At 41.7% G+C, this 23,649-nt stretch overlaps 1 protein-coding gene across 2 annotated transcripts in view; it reads right to left on the reverse strand.

Moving 5' to 3' along the window:
* Positions 1–23,496, reverse strand: part of gripap1 (GRIP1 associated protein 1) — a 42,084-nt gene extending 18,588 nt beyond the window's left edge. The window contains exons 1-22 of one of the 2 annotated variants that reach the window (XM_042224471.1): positions 23,291–23,496; positions 21,773–21,839; positions 20,331–20,392; positions 20,130–20,156; positions 19,310–19,417; positions 19,055–19,220; positions 17,701–17,867; positions 16,746–16,785; positions 14,827–14,993; positions 12,028–12,075; positions 11,861–11,892; positions 11,482–11,529; positions 11,232–11,331; positions 9,596–9,673; positions 8,746–8,838; positions 7,869–7,910; positions 5,075–5,209; positions 4,856–4,951; positions 4,644–4,754; positions 4,273–4,374; positions 4,021–4,134; positions 3,704–3,781 (exon numbers count right to left, since the gene is read on the reverse strand). In XM_042224471.1, coding sequence (XP_042080405.1) covers positions 3,704–3,781; positions 4,021–4,134; positions 4,273–4,374; positions 4,644–4,754; positions 4,856–4,951; positions 5,075–5,209; positions 7,869–7,910; positions 8,746–8,838; positions 9,596–9,673; positions 11,232–11,331; positions 11,482–11,529; positions 11,861–11,892; positions 12,028–12,075; positions 14,827–14,993; positions 16,746–16,785; positions 17,701–17,867; positions 19,055–19,220; positions 19,310–19,417; positions 20,130–20,156; positions 20,331–20,392; positions 21,773–21,839; positions 23,291–23,338 — 1,929 coding nt within the window. In that variant the 5' untranslated portion in view covers positions 23,339–23,496. The remainder of the gene's footprint in view (positions 1–3,703; positions 3,782–4,020; positions 4,135–4,272; positions 4,375–4,643; positions 4,755–4,855; positions 4,952–5,074; positions 5,210–7,868; positions 7,911–8,745; positions 8,839–9,595; positions 9,674–11,231; positions 11,332–11,481; positions 11,530–11,860; positions 11,893–12,027; positions 12,076–14,826; positions 14,994–16,745; positions 16,786–17,700; positions 17,868–19,054; positions 19,221–19,309; positions 19,418–20,129; positions 20,157–20,330; positions 20,393–21,772; positions 21,840–23,290) is intronic. The other variant, XM_042224472.1, reaches the window with a different exon arrangement.
* Positions 23,497–23,649: the final 153 nt, after the last annotated feature.

Consider the following 23,649-nt stretch of genomic DNA (forward strand, 5'->3'; position numbering starts at 1 on the left):
TAAATACCTGCTTTTTTTCAGCATGTTCTGATGTAACTGGAGAGAACAGGGTGAACTGATTATTTTTAATTTGCCATTTAACGTTCGGTTTAACAAACCTTAGCGTTGATGTTCAGGAACGAAGACAGGAAACGACATGTGACGGCTGAAACTCAAACCCCCGACACGTGGAGCACCTGCCCGGGACCTGACCTGCCCTCTAATTAGACTTCTTCCATCATTAATTAACTTTTCCTATTAAGTTTCCTCACTCTGGTTTCAGTACCAGGCTGTTATCCAGCAGATAAAACACACACGCACACGCAGACAAACTAATCAGTGCAGCAGGTCTCTGAGGAGAGACTTTCTCACAGACGTATACACGATCACCGTGGTCATCTAATCTGCTGAAAGGGCTCGTTACTGATAACCAATAATTACGCTCATCAGTAATGAGAATTATTATTGGTTATGAGACTCTAATGGTAACCACATATGGAGCTGTAGCCACTATCAGACTGTGTTAATATTTGGGTCTTTACTCCTTTCAGTTAGTCTTTGTGGAGTTCTGTACACTAAGTGTGTTTATATCCACTGCAGGAATCAGAGCAGGTGGCAAGCGCTCTCCTTTCAGTCTTTGTTTTAGCTGCAAATTACATTTAGTGTTTATGGTTTATGTTTGGATTATTTGAACTTGTACGCAGCCTGGCGGCCCATCACATCACCTTACATCAATAACAACAAACATCTGCAACGTTTAAAAATCTCAGCATCTTTTGTCTGTTTAGTGGAGCCATTTCATTTACAAAACTCTTCTAGAAACAGTGTTGACAGAGTTAATCCAGTGCTTCTTAATACTGACAGCGTGTCACAGTGACCAATTACAGCAGCGCGGTCCAAAAAGCGCCCTCCATCCATCCTCGTTTCACAACAGAGATGTCTGTAAACACTGCAAACAAAATCAATCAGCTTCAAGACTGGAAACAAACACCACCGCGTCGAGCGGTATCCACTCGTCGCACGCTGTAAACAAAGCCTCGTCTTTGTGCTGTGAGTGCACGACGACGACGGGTCAGTGTGGAAACGAGAATCACGGCGCTGAACAACAAGCTGAACTCCGTCCTGCTGACAGATGGCGTGAAGCGTTCAGGGTGTCTGCAGCAGACTGTCAGCGTTCACATGAGCCGCCTCCACTCTGATCGGCTGTTAACACAGCTTAACCTCTCCAAGTTACCATGGAGACAACTACGCTTTAATCAGAAACATTTTCAATTAGAGCGCACACACAAACGTACATGCCTACACGCACTGTGTGCCTGTCTACACACACGCACACAAGTGTTGATATTTATAGAGGCGCCTTCTGAAACGTCTTGTTCTGGACGCGGACGCTCCGTCTTCACCTGAGCTGCAGTTTAACATTCAGAAATGATTTCAAGCCTCCGTAGAAGCTTCAAAAGTGCAACTGTTAAGAGGTCACAATTACTGAAAAAATAGTCTATGCATTTGATTTTTCTAGGCTGAAATACTACAATTCGTATCAGCAGGCCGTTCTAAAGCTCCCTGAAAGATTTCAGTTGATCAGAAAGGCCACAGTCTGAGTACTGACAGGAACCAGAAAGAGAGATCATATTTCTCCTGCATTAGCTCATCTTTATTGGCTTCCTGTTAGATCCAGAATTTAATTTACGATACTTCTTCTCACATACAAAGTCATGAATGATCAAGCGCCACCATCTCACATCACATCGCTCTCAGACTGCAGCCTTGCCTGCGCTCTGTGGATGGAGGCAGAGCCTTCAGTTGTTCCTGTGGATTTGGGAGACGAGATTCTCTCGACTTTTCAGAAACAGGCGTCAAACCTTCCTTTTTGATAAAACTTTTAGGTAGGGCTGGATCAGCTGACCCTCAACCATCCCTTAGTCCTGCTCATGGCCCAAGAAACACTTAGCACTTTTCTCCACATCCACTCTCCATGGATATTATATCCCACTACTGCAAGCCCTCATCTTGTGCCTTTTCTCTCCTGTAGTTTATATTTTGTTCTCAGCTTTCTATCCCTTTTGTTCCTGTTTTCCCCCCTCACCGCTTGACTGATCATAGTACATGGCTGCCCAGCCCTGAGCCTGGTTCTGCTGGGGCTTGCTCATAGAGGTTGGTCTGACTGATGGGGTCTTCTCTCCTATATTGGAGTTCAGGCTTCTTAATCTAACTAAAGCACCTTGACATGACTGCTGTTGTGAACTGGAGCTTTACTATATAAATAAGACTGAACTAAAGTGAATTACTATTAAACCAGCTACAGATTCTGTATCATTTCATCTCATTCTGCACAGAAATGTAACTGATTCTCTGACAAATTAAATGTGTGCTGATTAGCACGAGTCATTAATTAAACTGCATATGTCTCACCAGATTATCAATGTTTCATGCAGTCATGGGGACCAAAAAAAAATGAGTGGAAAACATCACTTGTGGAAACACTACAGAGCACACTAACACATGAAAAATTATGATAAATCCTCTGTCCCAGTGCATGCTGGGAAGCAATCACACAAATCATTGCACGGTTCTCTGATGCACCACTGCTGTGTGTCTCAGAGAGCAGGTTTAGCTGAGCCCGGCTCTGCAGTTGTGTCTGCATTTCAAACCTCTGAAGCCCGTCAGATCTCTGCAACTGAACAGCAGGTTTGCGACATCGCTGTGAAGTGATTGAAGCGACTGTCTTACTACAGGCCGTGCACTAATGCAGGAGGCCAATCACTGCACGTATGCACACAGGAATCCAGTTTAAAACCGTTGCATACATGGTGTGTGTATTCTGGGTCCGTGAGACCAACACGCTGGGATAAATAGCACAATATCGCCTAGAAGAAAATATCCATAATAACTACTAAGATGGGAAATTGTATTTTTATAGTTCACAGGTGTGCAGAATTGAGCAGCAGGCAGTTTGGGTTTGATATCATCTCATCCACATTACTGCTCAGCAGTTTAGTCGAGGAGTTCAACTGATTAGATAAAATAAATGCAAATGGAGCAAAATGTTAAACACAGCTCACTGTATTCATTACTTTTCTTGTTACAAATCCTCCATTTGGAGTTTAGAGAGACATGATTATTCTACCAGACAGGCTACAGGTGGAAACAGAATATAATGCAAAGAAACGGTTATGTAGTGGGTTATGATGGAACACAGTTTACTGATGATATCCAGAAAAACTGACACAGTGCCTGAAAATTGACCTAACGCCTGTCAAAGGTGTGACGGCTGGATATAAGGAGCTTTTCTTGTCCGTCATTTCAATCGAGTGACTTTTATACATGTTTGTAACTCCACCCCAAGATGATCTTCCTCAACTGTGCTGAACATAACATTTTATAGATGTCGCTTCTTTGAGTGAAGACAGTCTCGGCATCTTTTCAGCATCTTTTTCCTGAGGCGAAGTAGAGACGGAGGTGAAACTGTCAGAGCTGATTACTGCTGCTGAGTTTAAGTCACTTCTACAGGATCTGTTAATCAATGTTTCTGTGCTCGCTTTAATGTGTGTAATCTCATCAAGTGTGACAGTCATCGTCTGTTGTCTGCTTTTGTTCTTATAACACCGGCTTTCATTCTGTACTCACAGAAAACACATTACTCTTCTCAGTGACACCTTTACCTGATTAAATAAAACGAAATGAAAGTGTGTGTGTGTGTGTGTGTGTGTGTGTGTGTGTGTACCTCCAGCTGAAGTTTGTGTTCTTTCCACAGCTGCTCAATTTCCTCCTGATGTTGCAGATTGTTCTTCTCTATATTCTCCTGCTCGCATCAGCAGACAGATAAAGTACAGTCAGTCACAGAGGAACACTTGGAATCAAAGGAACTCAGAATCTGCTCAGCCGAGAAGCTAAAAACAGTAAATGTTGGCATTTTCACTTTAAAATAATCATGCAAATGTGCAAACTCGACCTTTAAACTACGGAGGATTTGGAGGACGAATTGGCGGAAAAGTACCGCTGGTTTATAGGGTGACCAGCCAGCACTCAGCAGATACTGACCTCAGCCTCTTTGAGCCGTCTCTCGAACCATCCTTTGGCTCCCTCCATGGACTGGACCTGACTCAGCAGCTCCTCCACTCGGGGCTGTAAACCCTCCAGCTCCTTCGTCCGAGCCTGAAAACTCACAAAGCGTATCGTGAACTTGTGCGATAACGACTCTGCTGCTCGTGTTATACGAGACATCTGGAAGACACACATCAGGAGTTTTCTTTTGTCTCGTTACCCACTTTCACCTCCTGTGTGCCTCTTTACCTTTTCATCTCTAAGCTGCTGTCGGATTTCTTCCTCAGAGCGATTCTTGTCTTCATGAAGTCCTCTGAGCTCCTTCTCGTATCGAGCCCTCACTGCAAGAACCTGAAAGAGAGGAGGAGACAGAAGAAGAAAATGAGTCAGGGAATACAGAGAAGAGACAAAAGCAAAAAGGATTCACTAAATCTGATGAAAATGTGTGGCTTTTCTTTATTTTTGCACATTTTAAAAACTAAAAACCACACAAACAAAAACAGATCAGCGATAATTCAAAGCAAAGAAACTATATAGACATGTAGAGAAACCAAACAAAGAAGACATGAAAACTGTGATGGATAAAAGCCATTAAAAGCCACAGATCCATGACCACTCGCCTCTTTCTCGTGCTGCAGTTTGAGGTCTGACAGCGCCTCCTTGTGGTCAGACTTTTCCTGGTTCAGCTGCATGGCCATCTCATCCAGCATGGCCTTCCTCTTCTCTGCTGTCTGCTCACACACAAACAGGTGTAAGTGTGTCTACTGGTTCAGCTGGTTTGTGTACAGACACCATGTGGCACGCTGTGTGTTGTTGTTGTTTATGTGTGTACCTTCTTAGCCTCGTCCAGCTCTCTCAGCAGTCTATCCTTCTCTTGTCCTTCTTCGGTTAACTGCTCCAACAACTTCCTGTTGGCAAAACTCGACTCCTGAAGGACGTAAAGTGAGAGAAGCAGAAAGCCACGTGTAAACAAACAGCTGGAGAGTCGTTTATATCGGCAGAACGAGCTGAGATAAAACCCAAAGGTTAAACAAACCACTGTTTAATCTACCTGCAGCTGGGAGTTGAGGTCATCCCTCTGAGCCAGCAGATTCTCCTGTTCAGTTCGTCTCTGCTGCAGTTCGCCCGTCAGCGCCTCCTGCTGCTCTCGCAACAGGTTCATTTCCTGCGTCTTCACCGTCTGGATCTACAAACACATTTCAAACACTTTATTTCTCTTTACAGTGTTCACTTTTATTCCTGAACAACTCTTTGCAGTACCTGTCCAACTTAAACACGTACATGTACAAGAATGTCCTGGACAGATAACAACTGCCAGAAAATATTAGATAGAAAAGAATGACGATGACAGATGATTAAGATGAAGCAGAGAACAGTAGATGACCACAGGTTAAATAAGATGTAAGTTGTAGCATTAAATCATTTGGCCTTTTAGGTATAACAATGGCATGAACCCCCACACACAGATCATTTATCTACATATAGATCCATGTCGGAGGTCCATCTCTATAGGTCACCCACATCAGCTGACCCTCTTTTATATCCCTTCAGGCTGTAGGATTACACCCTTTGGAGCCACCACGGTGATGGCTGTCTAAGCAGACTCTAGAGTTTGTGCCACTGCACACTTCTGATTGGTAGCAGCCTAGCTGCAATTTTCAGCCACTAATTCTGATTAAATTTGTGGTGATTTCCAAAAATCCGTTTGCTTACTGTAAGTTATTTCAAAACATTCATTTCAGTTTTTTAAACATAACATTGTCCAGTTCAGAGAGCGAACTAGCCGGCATTAGTAAGACCCAAAGCAGTGAATCTGATAAATACATTTTAATTTCCAGTTTCTTTGACAGCAGTCATGCTCTCATGTTCTAAAGCAGCACAGCTCCACACAGCCAGGTTTCGTGTGAACATCAGTGTGTGTGTGTGTGTGTGTGTGTGTGTGTGTGTGTGTGTGTGTGTGTGTGTGTGTGTGTGTGTGTGTGTGTGTGTGTGTGTGTGTAGGTCTCAGAGGAAACACAAAAAACATTTTACTACCATGACAAAGTTCCTGGGAGAAAAATGTTTTTGCGTTATTTTGATTTCTAGTCAGAATATTCACGTGTACAGCACAGTGACTTTAAGTGAGAAAAAAGCAGAGTGTAAATGTATACTTTGGCTTTACAAACCACACAAAGATTTGTGTAAGTCAGCACATGGATTGTTTCGTCTGAGAACAGAGGACGAAGCATTTGGAGCGTCTCCTGAGTCCAGGTTTCTAAGTTTAAGAACGTATTTAATCCTACAGTGCGTTTTGTATCGGACTTAATGATTTCACCGTCTTAACTGTTCTTTGCAATTTTCCGTTCTAAATCAATCTTCCAGTTTGAGGCTAACGTGGAACATCAGAGCACTTTACCTGTTGCTGGCTCATGAAACCATGCTCGTCAGTGACTGTCGTCAGCGACAGTGTTTGTTCACTGACAGTATAGACATCATAAATCCCGCCTCTTCTTATTTTTTTTAGTTAAAGTGGTGACACTGAGGAGTGCAGCGATTTTTTAAAGCTCAACTATTTTCAACTTGTTACTCGTTTATGAACAACAAGTGCACCAACTCAGTCCTGCAGTTTCTTATGGACGTGACGAAAAGTGCCAACGTAAACACCAATGATGATCATGAGACCTTTTCTTTAGTTTATGACGACACAAACAAGAGTCACAAGACACAAATTATACTTAAGTAAACATTTTGTATTGGTATGAATAATCCGGTGAGGTCTATGTCATGGACAATGGCAAAAGGCCTAATCTTTACCTCTGAGGCCCAACAGTATGCCATCAGAATATGCAACTTTTACTTTGAAAAAGTATTTCTCCAAGTCTTGGGATTTGGGTGGAAAAAGTCTGACTGAAAAATCAAACACTATTTAGACTTTTTCTTTCTAAAAAGCATTTAAGACATCAAAAGGTGAAGATGTTGCCCTCCAAGTAACCTGAAAACCTAACATGTAACACAGTTGGTTAAGTGTTTCAGAATGACGACAAAGAACAACACGAACAGATCTAATCAGGCCAAAGGTCGTACATTTCATCAAATATACATCTTGCTAGACACAAACAAAGAAAGCAACATGGACCATGGATGTGAACCCTAATGAGCTACAGCTGAGGTTACTGACCTCCTCCAGCATCAACATTTTCATTACATAAATCAGAATTAAAGCAGGAACCTGCTGGAAAGCAGGAAAAACTGATCATCGTGATTACTTTGAGGAGCTCCAACCAACTAATCTCAGTCACCGTAACCAGTCACTCTACTTAGGCTTCTGGTTCAGGACATCAACACATTCTACTCAGCATACACAGTCATGTTATTTTATTTTTAAGGGGATCAATCTTTAAAAAAGCCTTTGGAAAAGATTCTAGGAATCAAAGTTCATTTCAGGACCTCAATCTAATGCTAAACTCTACATGAGGAGTCAGGAAATAATTACCTGTTCAAGAGCGCACAGATTAGTCCTCAGAGCACTGTTCTCCTGCAACACGTGTTCCACACTGACATTAAAGACAGCTGCTACAATAAACACACAGGTTCTAGATACTCTCTCTAAAAAAGCTATTCTAGATTAACTCCACCTACCATCATTAGTTGGGCAGCCCTCACAGATCTATCATCTAGTTTCTTGCAAGCGCTTTGAATTTTACACTTGCACAAAAGATTTAATGTAAGCCTCTCTAAAGTGTTCTGTTGTTAGCACTCGGTGCAGCAGTATGTAGTTTAGTTTTCAAGAGTCACATTAGTCCAGAAAAACAAGCTAAGGTTAGGGTCCTAGATGAGGGCTCTACTCTAGTCTAAGATATAAATACCTGGTCAAGCGTGCACAGATCAGTCCCCAGAGGACTGTTCTCCTACAAGGTGAGTTACAGTTTGATAGTGTGTGAGTCAAGTGTTCTGGATGATCCTGTTCAGGGTCAGATTTACAAAACCTCACGTGAAATGACATCAATTACAAAAAACAGTAAGTGGTTCAAACCAGCGTTTTGAGGTCAGAATTATATAAAACATTAAACTTCTTTCTGATTGGGCTGTCTGTCTTTAACCAGTAAATGAAGCTATTAAACAGCTGAAGCTGAATGCTCGGAGCATGACACGCTTTTCTTTGCATTAACACAGCCTGATCCAGTGTTCCATATTATACATATACACATATATATATATATATATGGAACAAGTGGATTACAAGTAATTCTTGTAACAGCAGTTCATTCTAATAAGCAAAATTTCCTCTTTTTTGTAAGATGCTAATATTTTGTAGATTTTTCTTAACCTTTAACAAAGCTTCAGCTGCTTGGTTCGCACGGCTCTGATCTTTAACTACTTGCTTTGTGTTAGCATGGTCCAAGTCCAGGTGCTGCAGACAATCACAGTAATGTGAATTTTTGTCATTTCTTTCTAAAGCAACAACTGGGATCAGGTAACTGTTGTGTGATTAGTAGCAGCGTGATGGTCTTTGAGGTATTAATGACTTTTTCCTCATTGGTCAGTGTAACGTTCTTGTCAGTTTCTCTAGTACACAGAGATGATGTACTGTCAGGGTTATGGTACTGTTCATCAGTTTTATTACATGTTAAAAGTAGCTGGGTTAGTGCTCAGAGATGACGTCATGCTTATGAGGGGTTCTCTGGTTTCATGGCCACTAAGTTAGTGGCGTTAACTCTCTCCATGCTGTGTAACATTTATTACCTGTTCTAGAGCAGCTAGGTTTGTCCTCAGAGCATCGTTCTCCTGCAGGATGTTGTCCACCTGTTCCTGACTGACTGCACTCTGACTGGCTACCTGCAGTCGCACCAAACCACCAGCAGGGGGCGTCAGAGGGGAAAAGATAAGATAGGAAAGAAACCAGTAAAGAGCAAATAAAGAAAGCGAGAAAAACAAAGGCAATATAGGAGGTAAACAAAACAAAAAGAACACACACAAACATAAGAGTGTACAGGTAAAGAAATTTTAAATGACAAAGATGACAGAAAGAACAGAGTCGAGGATTAGAGAAGGATAAAGCAGTTCAGAAACACACAGAAGTACCAGTTCCACTACCAGAGTGATATTCCAAAACATATTTGTACTTTATTAAGAAAAAATCATCTGTATTAAGGAGCTTTCTCCATCCCACCATCTCTCATTTCATTTCCTTCATTTTAAAAACCTGTTTTTGGTGAAAACAGATCCTTTTTAAACATTTATATCACTTTGGCAGAGAAGCAGCTTCACAGAGAAGTGAAAGAACCGAAAACAGTCAGCTTTAATCAAACTCCTACAACCTTCACACTGTTTCCTCCCTTGTCCCCTTTTCCCTCAACCTTATCCTCTTCAATTTAAAAAAAAAGAAAAAGAAAACTGTATTCTAATATGTGTGTGCAGAATTTGGATGTGGACAAATATCGAAATAAGAGTGCCGTCACGTCTTTATATGTGTGTGTTTTACTGCACTCCTGCTGCGCCTGAGACATGGAAATAGGTTCAGAAGTCTGCCTGTCTGTGGCAGGATTCACGATCTCTGACTCAGTGTGTGTGTGTGCGTGCACGCATGCATTACCTCGTCCTTCAGTGTGTGCAGAGCCACCTCATGTTCCTTCTCTTTGCTCTGTAGCTGCTCTCTCAGCTCTGACACCGTCTGAACAAGAAAACGCACAAACACAAATGATTCGTTTATAAAGTAAAAAGTCAAAGTTCATAACGAGGGTGAAATGATCGTTACAGAGGAGAAAACCGAACAGAAAGAGACTCTTTCACTATGTTCACAAGGACATGTGAAGTGTGCAAACTTTGGAATTAAAAGTTTTTTTGTTTTTGGACTCGTACAGAAAATGTGACGTCACGTTTAAATGAAAAACAGCATGAATGTTTTATTAATGCATGTTTTAATTATTCAGTGTGTCCAACGGATTCGGTCTGATTCAGATTCTCCAATAACACCCAAAGGTGTTCAACAGACGTCAGCCACAGACATGAACTACTTTTCATGATACAAAGTCTGATTTTTAAGAGTTTCTGTCAATTAAAAAAAACATAAAGTCCAAACAATGAAGACATGGTGTGTTCTTAAACAAGTCCAAACTTTCATCACTGTGTAATTATCTCAGCAGCACACTGATTCTTTTCTTTGTTAGATAAGACCCAAAAGTATTGTTCTGCTTTCACTTCAGACATAACTGAAGAAAACTAAACAGCAGCAATATCTGTGGTGTCATTAACGCTGGGCTAGTTGGTATCTAGCTACAGAGCTATAGCTAGGATAATATAAACACATTAACACAGCCAAGATGGAGGATGAACATTAAAGTTTGCCCCCTCAATAAAAGCTATTGTGGTGGTCCCAGATGGACAGAGACAAATGAAATCATAAGACAGGAAAAAAGCACTAAAAGAGGACCCAACTTCAGTCAAGAGAACATCTGTGATGATCCATCCACAACACCAGGGTAGTCAATAATATGCTGCTGCGTGGTTTGGATTACTCGTTATGAACAATTCCTGCTCCTCAGCTTCATGTCCCCACTGAACTCTTAGTTAGCCTCAGAAGGACAGTTCTCTGTAGAGCTTAGTTATTTGGTGTTTGGCAAACCGTGAGCCCATGTAGCACAGTTACCATCCATCCATTTTTAAAAACTGAGCTTAAAGATGTGCTGCACATGAATGGTGCTAACAAAAAGCCAGAGAGGTGGAGTATATTAAAGACAACAAGATACAACACATCACAACATGTTAAACAGACAACAGCCTTAATGAATGTAGGAGTTCGGACGAGGTAGTGGGATTCATACGTCATCACTTAACCAGGAATATGGAATATTTTGTACTTTTGACACATCTATCACGTGCTTTAGCGCCCTCTATGGGCTGTAGTACCCAGAGCTGGTATTAACACAGATTGTGTGTTTATCACACCTGGAGGATGACTGATGATGGGCTGATACGGCCCATTTTTCAACATTCTGCACATAAAAAATTCATTTCAGATAGAAAGTGCTTTGTTTGTTTTCAGTGGTTAAACTTACACCACACAACATCGAGCAAGACTTCTGTGTTTAGTTTTTTGTAAACTTTTATCGGTGTACATAAATAATTCCAACATGGTTACTTTTCCTTGTACTGACTGGGGAAAGAATCATAGAGGAGCTGGGGGAACGTACATAGTAATGAACTGGTGCGATTTCTTAGCGAGATCGAACCTGATTGGCTGCCATGAGGTCCGTCTGTAGTTTCTGGACACGGATATTCATGGCCTTCAGCTCTTCTTCTTTTCTTTGGTTGATCTCATCGATCTTTGTCCTGCAGAGAATCAAAAGCACAAAAGGTCAACATTTCCACAACAAGCAGCACATTTAAAGGGGGAAAAAAAGCACACAGCCTGAACCGTGGACATTAGAGCCGTCAATACACTAGTGGGAGTAAGAGCAGCGGGGTGACGGCAGTCCTGACCTGCTGTCGTTGTACAGAGCCTCCTTTTCTGTCTGCAGACGCTGGAAACTGCAGGAGAACAACAACATAAGCTTTCGTTTAGTTGCCCAGAACAGATTAACATTATGGTGAATCTGTTTCCAGACCGGGATATATATTCTTTAAATCTTCACCTCGACTCAAGTAGCTTTGATTCACAGTTTAAGACTTATTCATTTCTTACTTGGCTGGGGTTCTCTCTCTCTACTACTGCAGGGTGTTCTACCTACAATATCCAGCTGCTGTGAAGGTTAAGTGAACTGAGCCACGCCTGAAGCAGTTTATACAGCACTGCTGCTACATTACTGGCTGATAACTGTGTCAAAAAGCTGTGAATGTGACTGCGGTTAGGTCATCTCACCTCTCCTGCTTCTTCTTTAGCTTGTCAGACAGCTGCAGGACAAAGAGACGGAAACAGCATTAAAAAGCTGCACCTTTAATAGCCAATATCAGCTCACTGGCATAGTTACTGCAAAATAAATCTCTATTACACAGTGGTTGTGTGTTGTCAGCCCTGAGAAGATTTACCTTTGTTATTTCTTCCTGCAGTTTGGTGATTTCAGCCTGTTTGGACGCCTGGAGGCAGACAGAAAGCAAACGTTCAGTCAACTGAGGAGAGAGACACTTACAGCATGCTCAGTGCTCACTTTATAGATCCTCCCCACTTTATTAAGTACACCGATGCAGGCTAATGTCCAAAGAGTCTAAAAAGTATTGCTCTGAATTACATTTCCTTAACTTTTATTAATCAAAGTGAACTTATTGCTCCTCTGAATGGATGTCTCGTCTGTTCCTAGACCAACGACGGTAACTGCAGTCAGAGTTTTGGTTCTTGGAAGTCCGAACACAAAGAAACTCAGTTTGCAGCATCACGATAAGTTTTTCCAAAAACCTTTGAGCCTTTTGGGATTACGTGCAGCTCTTTCAGATTCATTTGCTCCCATTAACAATTTTACCATCAAGGTGATATGAAAATGAGGCCCAGGTTTAAAACTTTAATAACTCTGGTTAAACAGATAATCCTGCAGCAAATATTCACAAATGACTTTCCAAAAGAAATACAGTTCACATATTAAAGTAATCTTAAATCACATTTGGGCGATGAAAGTGGATTTTGACAGGTGTCATGTGACCAACAGATCCTTCTGTTATCAAAACCTTTAAGCTGAATATAAACCGTGAGAATCTGGAATCATGAAAGATCTGTGGTGATATAATGTGTGAAAAATCAGGAGCGTGTCAGAGATTAAATCAGAGCATCTCATAACGCACTTCTACCATGATGCACTACGACTGAACAACCAATAGGAAAGCAGCATGACGATGACATGCTGATGAACTCGACACCAACACTTTTGGAAGAAAAAAAAAAAGAGCAAAACAAGTCAAACAGTCCAAACAAAGCTACAGGTTTGGAAATCCAACAAAAAAGAAAATCTAGCTGAGCTGTGGCAGCAGAAACGTGTTTATATGATGTGGAAACAAAGGCTATGAGAAGTGCAGCCTTCTGTCCAAGCTCAGGGTTCATGTATCAATCACACAGTCATCATCCACCAAACAAAAATCATTTCTAGTGTGGGTGACCCTGACAGAGCTAGCAGCAGTTTTCAAAATCAAAAAGTAAAAACAGAAACCTAATTTAATGACACGTTAACAGCAGACTTGTGACTTTGGCTCAAATTGTCAGCTGTGCCTGCTGGCTCATTTGAAATGCACACTGTAGCTCTTCTGTTTAAATACTTTCAAGCATTCAAATTCAAAGCTGGACTAAAACAGGGGCAGCACACAGCGTTTTAGCTGTTTTGGTTTACAGCACGAACACTCTTGATCGTGGCTCAAGAGTTGGGCGTTCGTCTTGTAATCAGAAGGTTGCCGGTTCGAGCCCCGGCTCCGACAGTCTCGGTCGTTGTGTCCTTGGGCAAGAAACTTGACCCGTTGCCTACTGGTGGTGGTCAGAGGGCCCAGTGGCACCAGTGCAGCCTCGCCTCTGTCAGTGCGCCCCAGGGTGGCTGTGGCTACAATGTAGCTGCCATCACCAGTGTGTGAATGGGTGGATGATTGTGTAAAGCGCTTTGGGGTCCTTAGGACCAAGTAAAAGCGCTTTACAAATACAGACCATTTACCACTCGAGATGTTTTGTCCCCTCCTCCTTAGTACTCATTTGTCAAACCTGTAATGTTCAACCAATTTAAAGGTCAAGAAATCACAATCATCTTCAGGCATGTTTCCCATAAAAAGCCTCAGCGGGTGAACGCTGAGGAAAGGACACAGTCGTCCGTTAGTCACGCTGACATTTCACCGCTGCTCTCCATCTGCCGTTTATGTTCCTGTCATGAATTAATTCGTTTCCTCTCTCACTCACGACATACAACCGTTTCATCTGCCAACATTTAGACTTTTTTATTCTTTGGGCTTTTTGGATAAGTGGAAGTTAATTACACAACAGATCGAGCAACATTACACCACAAAGAAGCAGTATGAAAAAGAAGAAGTAGATGTTACTGTAATATTCTATAATGTTGTCTAATATTTAAACGTTATTCCTGTTCATATGCCGTTTACTGCAGAATGGAATCAATTTTAAAATTTGATCCGATGATCTGCTGTGATCGGCCTGGAAATACGATACGTTCCATACAATACGTCAATACGTTCATCTGTGAATATTCTCATTTGAGATTGCAGAACCAGAGAAAATACTGAACCAGTCCACACGTGGAGCTTATGGAGTCCAGCAGCAGATGTCCACAGAGACGTCATATTTTTGTGTTGTTTCAAAGCAAAAAACTCAGGAGGAGAAATTTTAGGAGTTCACTCTCAGCTAAATCCATCAAAAACATGTTTGTTTGGCTCAGTGTGGGATGCTACCTAAAATTAGCTTGCTAAGGTATTATCGAACAATAATTATTGATTGTTACTTCAAAGTTATTTCTGGTAAACATGATCCAGTGTACTAATCGAGCCCGCAGTGTTGGAGCAGCCTCCTTGTGTAAGCATCCATGTACTTCTCAGAAGAAACACAAGTGAAGGTGAACTAACGCTGAGTTACACTTCTGCACGTCCTACACAAACATTGGACAATAAAACAGGAAATTATGACCTGACTTTGGTTTGCTCATTTAGATTTTACAGAGTAAAACAGTTCATTTTAAGTAGTTTTAGTTGGAATTTTTTTTCTTGGGAATTTGAAAGCATTACTCTGCGGAAAGTTTTTTATCACTTTGGACTTTTAGTGGAGTAAATATATAAAGGAAGTACTCGAGTAGAACTTACTCTGATATATGTGAGTGCAAATGTGTTTTTTGTGTTTGTTGTGTGCATGTGTACCTCCAGGGTGTGGATCTGCTCCTTCAGCAGCCTCTTCTCCTCCTGCTCGGTGTTCAGGGCCATCTCCAGCTCTGGTCCAAAGCAGTGAGTTATTGGACAGAGAGCAGCCGACCAGCCTAGCGCTGCCTGCTTAGCTACAATCTTCTCTACGCTCTTCTCTGACAGGCCTAAAGGGGGCGCCGCACACAGCAGGGGCAGTCCATTAGGCCAGACACACACTACACCAGCTCCTCACTTTACACGCCGTCTGAGAAGTTGGGTTTTTCTTTTGTTTTGTTTTTAATCTCTGGAGGAGGCAGACAGAGTCGGAGCCCAGGATTTTCCGGGTGAGCTGCAAAGTCAAACATCAACTGCTGCATCTTGTGAGTTTGCGTTCACTGACAGCATGCTTATATGAACTCTGCAGGTTTTCACTTTCAGGTCCATTTGTTTGTAGAGAGGCGGTGTCATCCAACATTTATCAAAACAGAGAACAGCAGCGTAACATTTCTTCACTTCACTTATATGTTACCAGAAAAATAACCAGTGGTAACTTTGACTCACAGGCTGCTGCAAAATACAGCTATTTTTTACCATTTTCAGTATGATTGTCTCACACTAATTATGTATTGAAATTAATAATCACTTGTTCATATTACAAGAAATTCTCTGAGCGTCTCCATAAAGTGCAGAGACTGCAGGAGTGACTGCCAAAAACAAAGATTTTATTTATAACAGGTGGAAATGAGTTTGGCTCTGCAGCTCTAACAGGGAATACCTGCTCAAGCAGCCTCAGCTGTTATATCCACATTAAAGCCTAATTAATCTGCGGCTTCCTAACAGATTTCGTTGTTTTTCCTTGCTTCAGCTTGTAGTGTGTGTCTGCCCTGAGCCAGCTAGCTGCTCTGCACCTATAAAGCCAGCTGTGGGTTCACCTTACAGAAGCCCAAAATTCAAACTAAAAGACGGCTGTTAAAACACAGCGTGCGTTTGTAAGCTTGACAGATTAAAGCTTTTCTTCAGACCAGCGTGGCGATCAGGTTTTAGACTGTTTTCCTTTCAGCTGCTGGCTTCAGGTGTAAATCGGTTTATAAAGCTCGCTGCACGAAGATGACCTTATTAAAGTCTGAGCTGTCAGATCCATTCACACACAAAATAAAACCCATTTTGATCATCTTCGTGCAGCATGTTGATACAGTTAGTTTGCATGTAATGTGGTAATGAGCACATAAATAAAGATAGCTGAAATGCTAAAGCCCACATGTTACACCTAAAATCTTGTGATATTCAGCATTATTCTTCTTGTCAACAAACCCCTGTGCAGATAGAAAATAAATCTATCAACTCAGAGCTCACTGCTGCTTCAAAGACACATCAGTGAATCACACTGCTGTTCAGGCACCTTCATTACTACCAAGACAGGGAAAAAACACTCAAGTGTTTTTAGAGCCAGTGTGCTCAAAGCTGAGAGGCTCCAACAATTAGAACGTTCAGTAAAACAGATTAAGGTCCTGTTGCACGGGGGCTGCCAACTGCAAGAAAAACCCTGAATACCATCAGAAAATTCTCTCTGGAACTCAAAACTCCATTTGACATCAAAATCCAGTGTTTATGTTTCGAGGTTTATGTTAAGTGGAGGCAGAAAGCAAAGCTCAGTGTAACCCACTGTGGAGGATAAATCCTGTCTCTGCATGTGAAGCTCATACGGTTCATTGAGCTTCCTGTCTTCTATAAGTACGTCATGGTCATTTTTTCAGGGCAATAAAAGTACTTACAGTGATACAGACACCTTTTCAATACTTTAGTCTTTAATTATGTAATAAACAGCATATATTTTAAATGCTATTCTTCAGGAAGTTACTAATTACCACATGAAAGAACAGGAGTTATTCCTCTGAGTGGAAACACCGTGTGAGCAAAAGAGCGAACTGTAAACTCACCGTGTAGCTGTTTCTCCGTCTGCCGCAGCTCAGGCTCCGCCTGAAAAACAGACAAGGGAAAAAAACATACTTATTACAGTATAGTGTGCTATAACATGAGCACACGTGACGGGACAAAATATTAAAAGCACTCAGTAGGGCTGCTCGATTATGGCAAAAATGATAATCACGATTATTTTCACTGAAATTGAGATCTCGATTATTTGACGATATTTATTTAACAATAACAATGTATTGAATAATGACTTTAAAGATTGTCAAAAAATAATATAAAATAGTGCAAATACTGATAACAGTGCAAATGTTTGCAATATAAAAAAAATAAATGAAAAATGTAAACATCTATGTTTAGTGAACTTTGCAGTGTTGCTCTGTGGTGCAGCTAGTGTAGCAAAGTTTACACACTGTGTCTACTTGATCCACGTCTGACTCCGCCAACCCATAATGTTTCCACACCACTGAAGTTTTTTTTACCTCTCTTTTCAACCAACGGCAGTCACTCTCCTCCAAATAACTTCTGCTTAGCTTTCCGAGCTTCCCTCGGGTCCTCTTAATTGTTGTGACACGTGAAATGCAGAGAGGTGCGCTCGATTTGCCACACGGAGCAGCGCGAGAGTAAAGCATGAGGGAGGGGCTAATAATCGGCTCGGTCATTTTTAATGATCGTTGAAAGCCCAGATCGTAATCGAGATTAAAATTCGATTAATTGAGCAGCCCTAGCACTCAGTAAACTCTAGTCCAGCAGCACTACATCAGGTGACTCGCACTAAAGTTGAAACAAGATTTCAACTTAAAAAGATTAAAGCACCTTTTTCATCATATCTAAACTGTAAACTTAATACTTGAGGATTTTGGATTTTTGGTCAAAGAATATATTTAATCTGAACGCATCATCTTCGATGGCTGAAAATATCACAAACATGCTGCATCGGCTGTGTCTTTGACTTCCAATCACCTGTTCCAGTCTCTCATTGGATCCTCCTGGCAATGACTCCGCCCCTGTCCCTGTGACATCAGAGACTCCATTGGTACCTGCTGATCCGTCAGTCTCTGTGGTCGCACTCTGGGTGCCCTGAACGGACGCCTGTCTCTGCAGCTCCTTGTCGAAGCGCTCCTGCAGGGCTGGAGGAGAATTGCAGTTAACATCATTCATTCATTCAGTCATTCATTTCATGAAGGACTAACAGGAATCACAAGGTTTCCACAGCTGTACTACAAGCCCGGCGGTCACTGCGCCCAGGTTAGCTTCATAACTTTTTACATGAAATTGTATTAAAACCTTTAAAAAGGGAAATAAATAACCAGGCACAAGTTATAACTCTAAACCAACTTTACTTGTTCATCTGTCCAAATTATTTGTCACTGTATGTGAACGAAGTCAACTTTGAATGCCTGATGTTGCAAACATGCTGTGATCAACCAGATCAGTAAATGATGTCTGTCTGGCCAATAGGAGCTTCTACCTAAACTTCAATCTAAATAAAGAGCATCTAAAAATCACACCCACGTACCGACAACGTTCCCCAGCACACACAAGTTAACTCTCACAGTGAGAACATTAAGAATTCATGAGTAGGATGACAATGTTTTTGTCCATACCTTCAGTCATCAGTACACAATACACCCAGCTAATTACACACTGCTAACACATGTGCTGTTTCTCCATCCGTACAGATTTATACAAGCTCGTCTCATCAGCCTAGTTCCTAGCATCCTTCTCTGAGTCCTGTTTGGGGTTTTGTTTCATGCAACACTTCTCCTTTCAAAATTACCTAATTTCCTCAAAAATCACTGGTCAGTTAAAACTGAGGGCAGCAGACAAAAATGACTAATGTTTGCATATGTCAGCAAATGTTTAATGATAAAGGCCTTCTGTGGACGAAGAGTTGAGTTTATATTGTAATGTGCCAGGAAGGCTTATGATTACGTTTTTTTAAATGATGAATTCTAAACCTGTGAAAATTAATACTTATATGCCGAAAAACAACAGTAGCCTCTGTCTGTCTCCTGAACTGCACAGAATGCGACGCTGTGGGGAGTTAAAGGAGCTCTATCCACCCCCAACACTGCTTACTGCGTGTCAAAGTCTTTGAATACACTGCTGCTGATGCAGGAAGAGAGAGAGAGAACACAGGTGGGCGAATCTCAGCTCGACACCTGAAGATAAACTGTCAGATCGTGATATTTTTCCTTTACTTGTCTTTGGCTCTACGCACCTTCAGGACGATTTTTATGTGAAAAAAATATTAAAATATGAGCCTCTAAAACTGCAGAGATGATAGATCTCCACCTTTTAAATGTCACCTCACCCTTCATTTTCTTCTGGAGGGTGGAGTTTTCTGCTTGGAGGCGGAGCAGTTCTCCATCCACGGGGCTGGATGCAGGGTTAGGTGGGGGGCTGGATGCAGAGGCTGCTCCTCCTTCCTTCTTCAGGCACTGATTCTCCTGCTCCAGCTGCTCGATCTGTGTACACAGCTGGAAAAATAAATGTTATAATGTTAAGATCACAATAATGATATGAAGCTTCTACAGTGTCTGAACTACACACAAACACTCAGACTCACCTTGGAGAGTTCAGCCATCAGTGTGCTGTTCTGTAGTCTGAAATCTTCCTCCTGACTGTGGAGTTTCCCCTGAAGCATCTCATTCTCACTCAGCAAAGCATCCACCTCCTACACACAGAGAAATAACACACAAAATAATACATTCAGAATAAAAAGCTGACTACAGGTTACAGAAACTCCAACTGAGATCACTCTCACAGACAGACTGACCAAACTTTCGTGATGTAGTATTTTGACATATTGTTATATCTCTGTCATTTCTTTGCAACTAAACCATCCAAACAGTGGCGGGTGATTGGGTTTCTGTGCCAAACAATGCGACAGAAAGCTAGTGGAACATGTTGCAGTCAGAGTGAATTAACATTTTCGGTGAAAACACTACAGTGCCAAAAATAGAGAAGACGTCAGCACCAGGTGAGAATAAACACAAACTTTAAAACCACAGTTCAGTCGTACTTCAGGTTTTCTTCAGAACAGAGAAATGACACACGGCCAAAAACTAAACTCTTATTTTTCTGATGCACTTCCAGTTCACCTATTGCCTGAATGACCTTTAAACATTACAGCTTTCACCAGAGAAGCAGAGCTTAAACAGCTCCTGGGATGTGACGGTACAAGAAGACGCGATGTTTGCACTGCGGTTTGTCTCAGTTACAGAAATAACCTCCAATAAGCAGATTATTGGTGATTGTGTTAGCATAATAAGGAAGCCATAAAGCATTAACAATGACAAAATAAGAAACAATTAAAAGGACATAATTGAAAAATGTTTACACTAGAAATTCACTGAGGTAACAATTATCATCAAACAACAGCTTACCTGAGCTTTCTTACTCTTAGTCAAGGCCTGAAAAGAAGAAAAGCGGAAAAACATTTAATGTAAATCAACAACATGAAGAGATGAGGAAAACTCTTCGCTCAGCTTTGTTAGAAAATAAACCCCCAAATTCAGGTCAGCAGGTTATTTTTTTCCAATCACTCATCTACAAAAACAACTACATAGTAATAAAGTGTTCGTTACCTTCTGTGTTTTGACAAAATCTCTTTCCAAAACCACATTCTTCTGACGGACGGCATTCAGCTCTGAAATGCACCAGGACGACATTTAATTATAGAAAACACACGTTTCCTCTTCATTAAAGTTTTACTGCTAACATGGGCCAATCAAATATTTATCTGATGAATGATTTCATGTTCGTTAGTTGAAGCGGAGTCTGTACATCGACTGCATTTAAAGCCTGCTTGTATCGGTGAATGTCAGGGGGCTGGGGGCAGATTCCCTCCTGTAGGCTTGCGTTTTCGTAGACCGTCTCATGTTGTGTTATTTCATTCTAGTGAAGGACCCTGCTTGCTTTCATGCAGGCTATGCTGTGATATGTACACACTTATCTGTGTGCAATTTATTTTGTGTGAATATGTACATTTTAAAAAGTGGGACAGAAATAAAAATACCATCACTATGATTATTGGACCATTCCACTTAAAATGCTTCCCACCTGAGCCCCTCCGTGTATTTAACAAAGCCATGGAAATTTTACCTTCATACCATGACTATATTACAGAATGATTACGACCTAGAAGGAATTGTGGCTAGAGATGAGCCTGATATCAAAATGTAGGTAGAAAGAAGACCTTTCTACCTACATATGCTGTCTTCTTTTTTAATCCAGCCATGTAAATGTGTCTTTTAACTCTGAAATTTGTGGATATCCTTGTACTCATGGACCTATGAGGGCTTAAAAATGCTGGCAAAATAAGGCCAGAAGTTTTTGACCCAGACCTGTGCACTCTTGAGGGCCTGTTACTCAAGGCACTGATTCATTTTACACAGGACGGCTCCAAGTTAACTACACCAAAATCCTCCTCTGGCCTTACAGTGTTTCCAACTACACATGATTATTTTATGACTTTTTAAAATCCAGCTAATCCCAGCCCTTTCTACACAAACAAAGATTCATCTATCCGGTCCTGTTTTCCTGGAATAATATGCAGACGGACCTGAAACGGTCGTAAACAACCCCACAGTTAACGGTTTGCATCAGTCACTTGTAAACCCTGAGACAAAAGCTTCTCGGTCAGTGTGGTTTCTCTGAAACTTGCAACAAAATGAGTTTGAAGTCATTTTGACCTTGACCTTTTATTTTATATTTCATATAATCTCAATGTTGTGTTCTCTCTCATGCACTGTGTGACATTTGCACTTGTCCTCTAATGTCTCTTATAATATCTGCTGCCCCGTTGGCAAGGTCGTTCTCGAAAAAGAATTTTAATTTCAGTAAAACTTTCACCTGGACAGAAGCTGCTCAGGTGGAGCAGGAAAACTGGTTTTATGCTGTGGGTCTTCTAATCCGTGTTTTTAAAAATTCTGTTGCTTTAAAGAGCCTCTCGTGTGCTTGTGGTCAATTCAAGTGTTGATGAGATGAAACAGCAGGAACAAGAAGGACAAAGAGTGAAAGGTTTTACCTGCCGTGTTCTTCCTGAGATCATCAGACAGCTGGTAGTTCTGCGTCCGCAGCTCCAACAGCTGGGCCTGCACAAGGATACACACACACACACACACACACACACACACACACACACACACACCAGTATTAATTTATGACCGGCTTTTCTTAGAAACTGCATGAATCATGTTGTGTTTTTGATTGGCCAGTAGGTCAACTGAAGATGAGCTTATTCATCTTTTTAAAAACAAATCTAACATGTAAATAAACTGATTACTGTAACAAGCAGCAGCATGGTGACCAGAGATCAATGAATGTCAGCAAGAGGCAAAATAACCGCTGATGATGCACAGGTGGTCCCACCCCTCCCCAAAGAGTTAAATACCTGGGACCCCCTATCAGGTTTCAGAGCTGAAGATGCCCCTGAGATGAGAGATGAAATGTCTTCATGAACCAAGAAGTCCAGCTGCCTTCAACTGAAGCACTTAACACAAGTGGATTCATAGTCGGATCCATCCCAGATATCCAGTTTCAAGAGGGCGACATTAAACACCCTGATCTTGAAGCTTTGTAGCAGGACTTCGCAAACCAACGGGTGACATCATGGCAGCTACACCCACCCAAAATGCTGTTTATGCTCATTATAGAGCACTCTATTCACTTGCCTAAATACACTCACTGCTGACACCAAAAAACACAACAATGACAGTTGTAAAAGTCCAAAACCAGCTGCTGACACCAGTGGCTACCTCCATCTTTTAGAAAGATCTTTCTTCCTAAATATTTCATAAACAGCATGACGTTCTGAGGGGACCCACCTTACTGCCCCAGAGGGGCCTTACAGCTGCATTTAAAGAAATTTAAAAAAAAATGCGTTTACTACAGTATAACAGCTGTATTAACGGCTTTTTTGTGGTAAATATATTTGAACTCTTCCCTACTGCTGTTTACCATGTGTGAAGACAGTCAAGATTCCTGTTCTTACACTTTGTGCAACAACAGAGAACGACTCTATGAGTAAACAGTCCTATTAAAGTAGTCGGGGATGTCAGTGGTTAGTATGTTAACAGGTGTTTGCGCTTCCCGGCCCTGTCTCCGATACAGAGGAGCCCACGGCAGCTTGCCTAGGACCCCGTGACTCTCAGCAGGGCGAGAGTCCCGTGAATGCTAACATGTTAGCCCGCTGTCAGATAGAAGTAACGGTTAGCACCAAAAATGCTACGCTGTGCTTTTCTTTACAGGGGGGGGGTGTAAGCTAGGCTAAGTGTTGAACTGAGCTCTCTCATTGTGTCTGCTTCCTCCCCTTCTTAACTATATCGCCCGGAGGCATGTCAAAGCTCTGGCTGCCCGTTACCTTCCTGCCAACGTTAAATGAATAATGTCAGCCGAGCTAGCCGTTCTAACCGCTCCCACCTAGCAACGGCTCACGATTAGCAGACTGGGCAAACGCCCCTGGCAGTGATGCTGCACCGCACAGGTGTTTTTCACCACACTGACACCTACACACCAAAAGAACAATCGCCGTAGTTTTTCTCACCTGCATCCGATGGAACTCCTCCTCGGACAGAGCCTGCGACATAGCCATGTTTACCTTCCCTGCTGCTGCGAGCTAGCAGGCTAAGCTAGCGGAGGAGGAGACGCAGCAGCTGACACAGAGGAAGAGACAGGATGGAGGTTTCACTCTGACGCAGTTTCTGAGAACCGAGCAGCTGACAGAGTAGCCGCCATGACAGAGCGCTCACTCTGATGCTGTTTCCGAGAACCTAAGCGAAACCTCGATCACTCAAATCACATTTACTCAAGACCTGCGAATATTAAGAGGTCAGATTTAAATATATGGCGATATGTCCATATAAATGTCATGAGAGATAACGAAATACGTACTTTTGTTTAACA

Source organism: Haplochromis burtoni, unplaced genomic scaffold, assembly GCF_018398535.1.
Source record: "Haplochromis burtoni strain Fernald_Lab_line unplaced genomic scaffold, NCSU_Asbu1 Contig_138, whole genome shotgun sequence".
In the NCBI taxonomy this organism is placed as follows: domain Eukaryota; kingdom Metazoa; phylum Chordata; class Actinopteri; order Cichliformes; family Cichlidae; genus Haplochromis; species Haplochromis burtoni.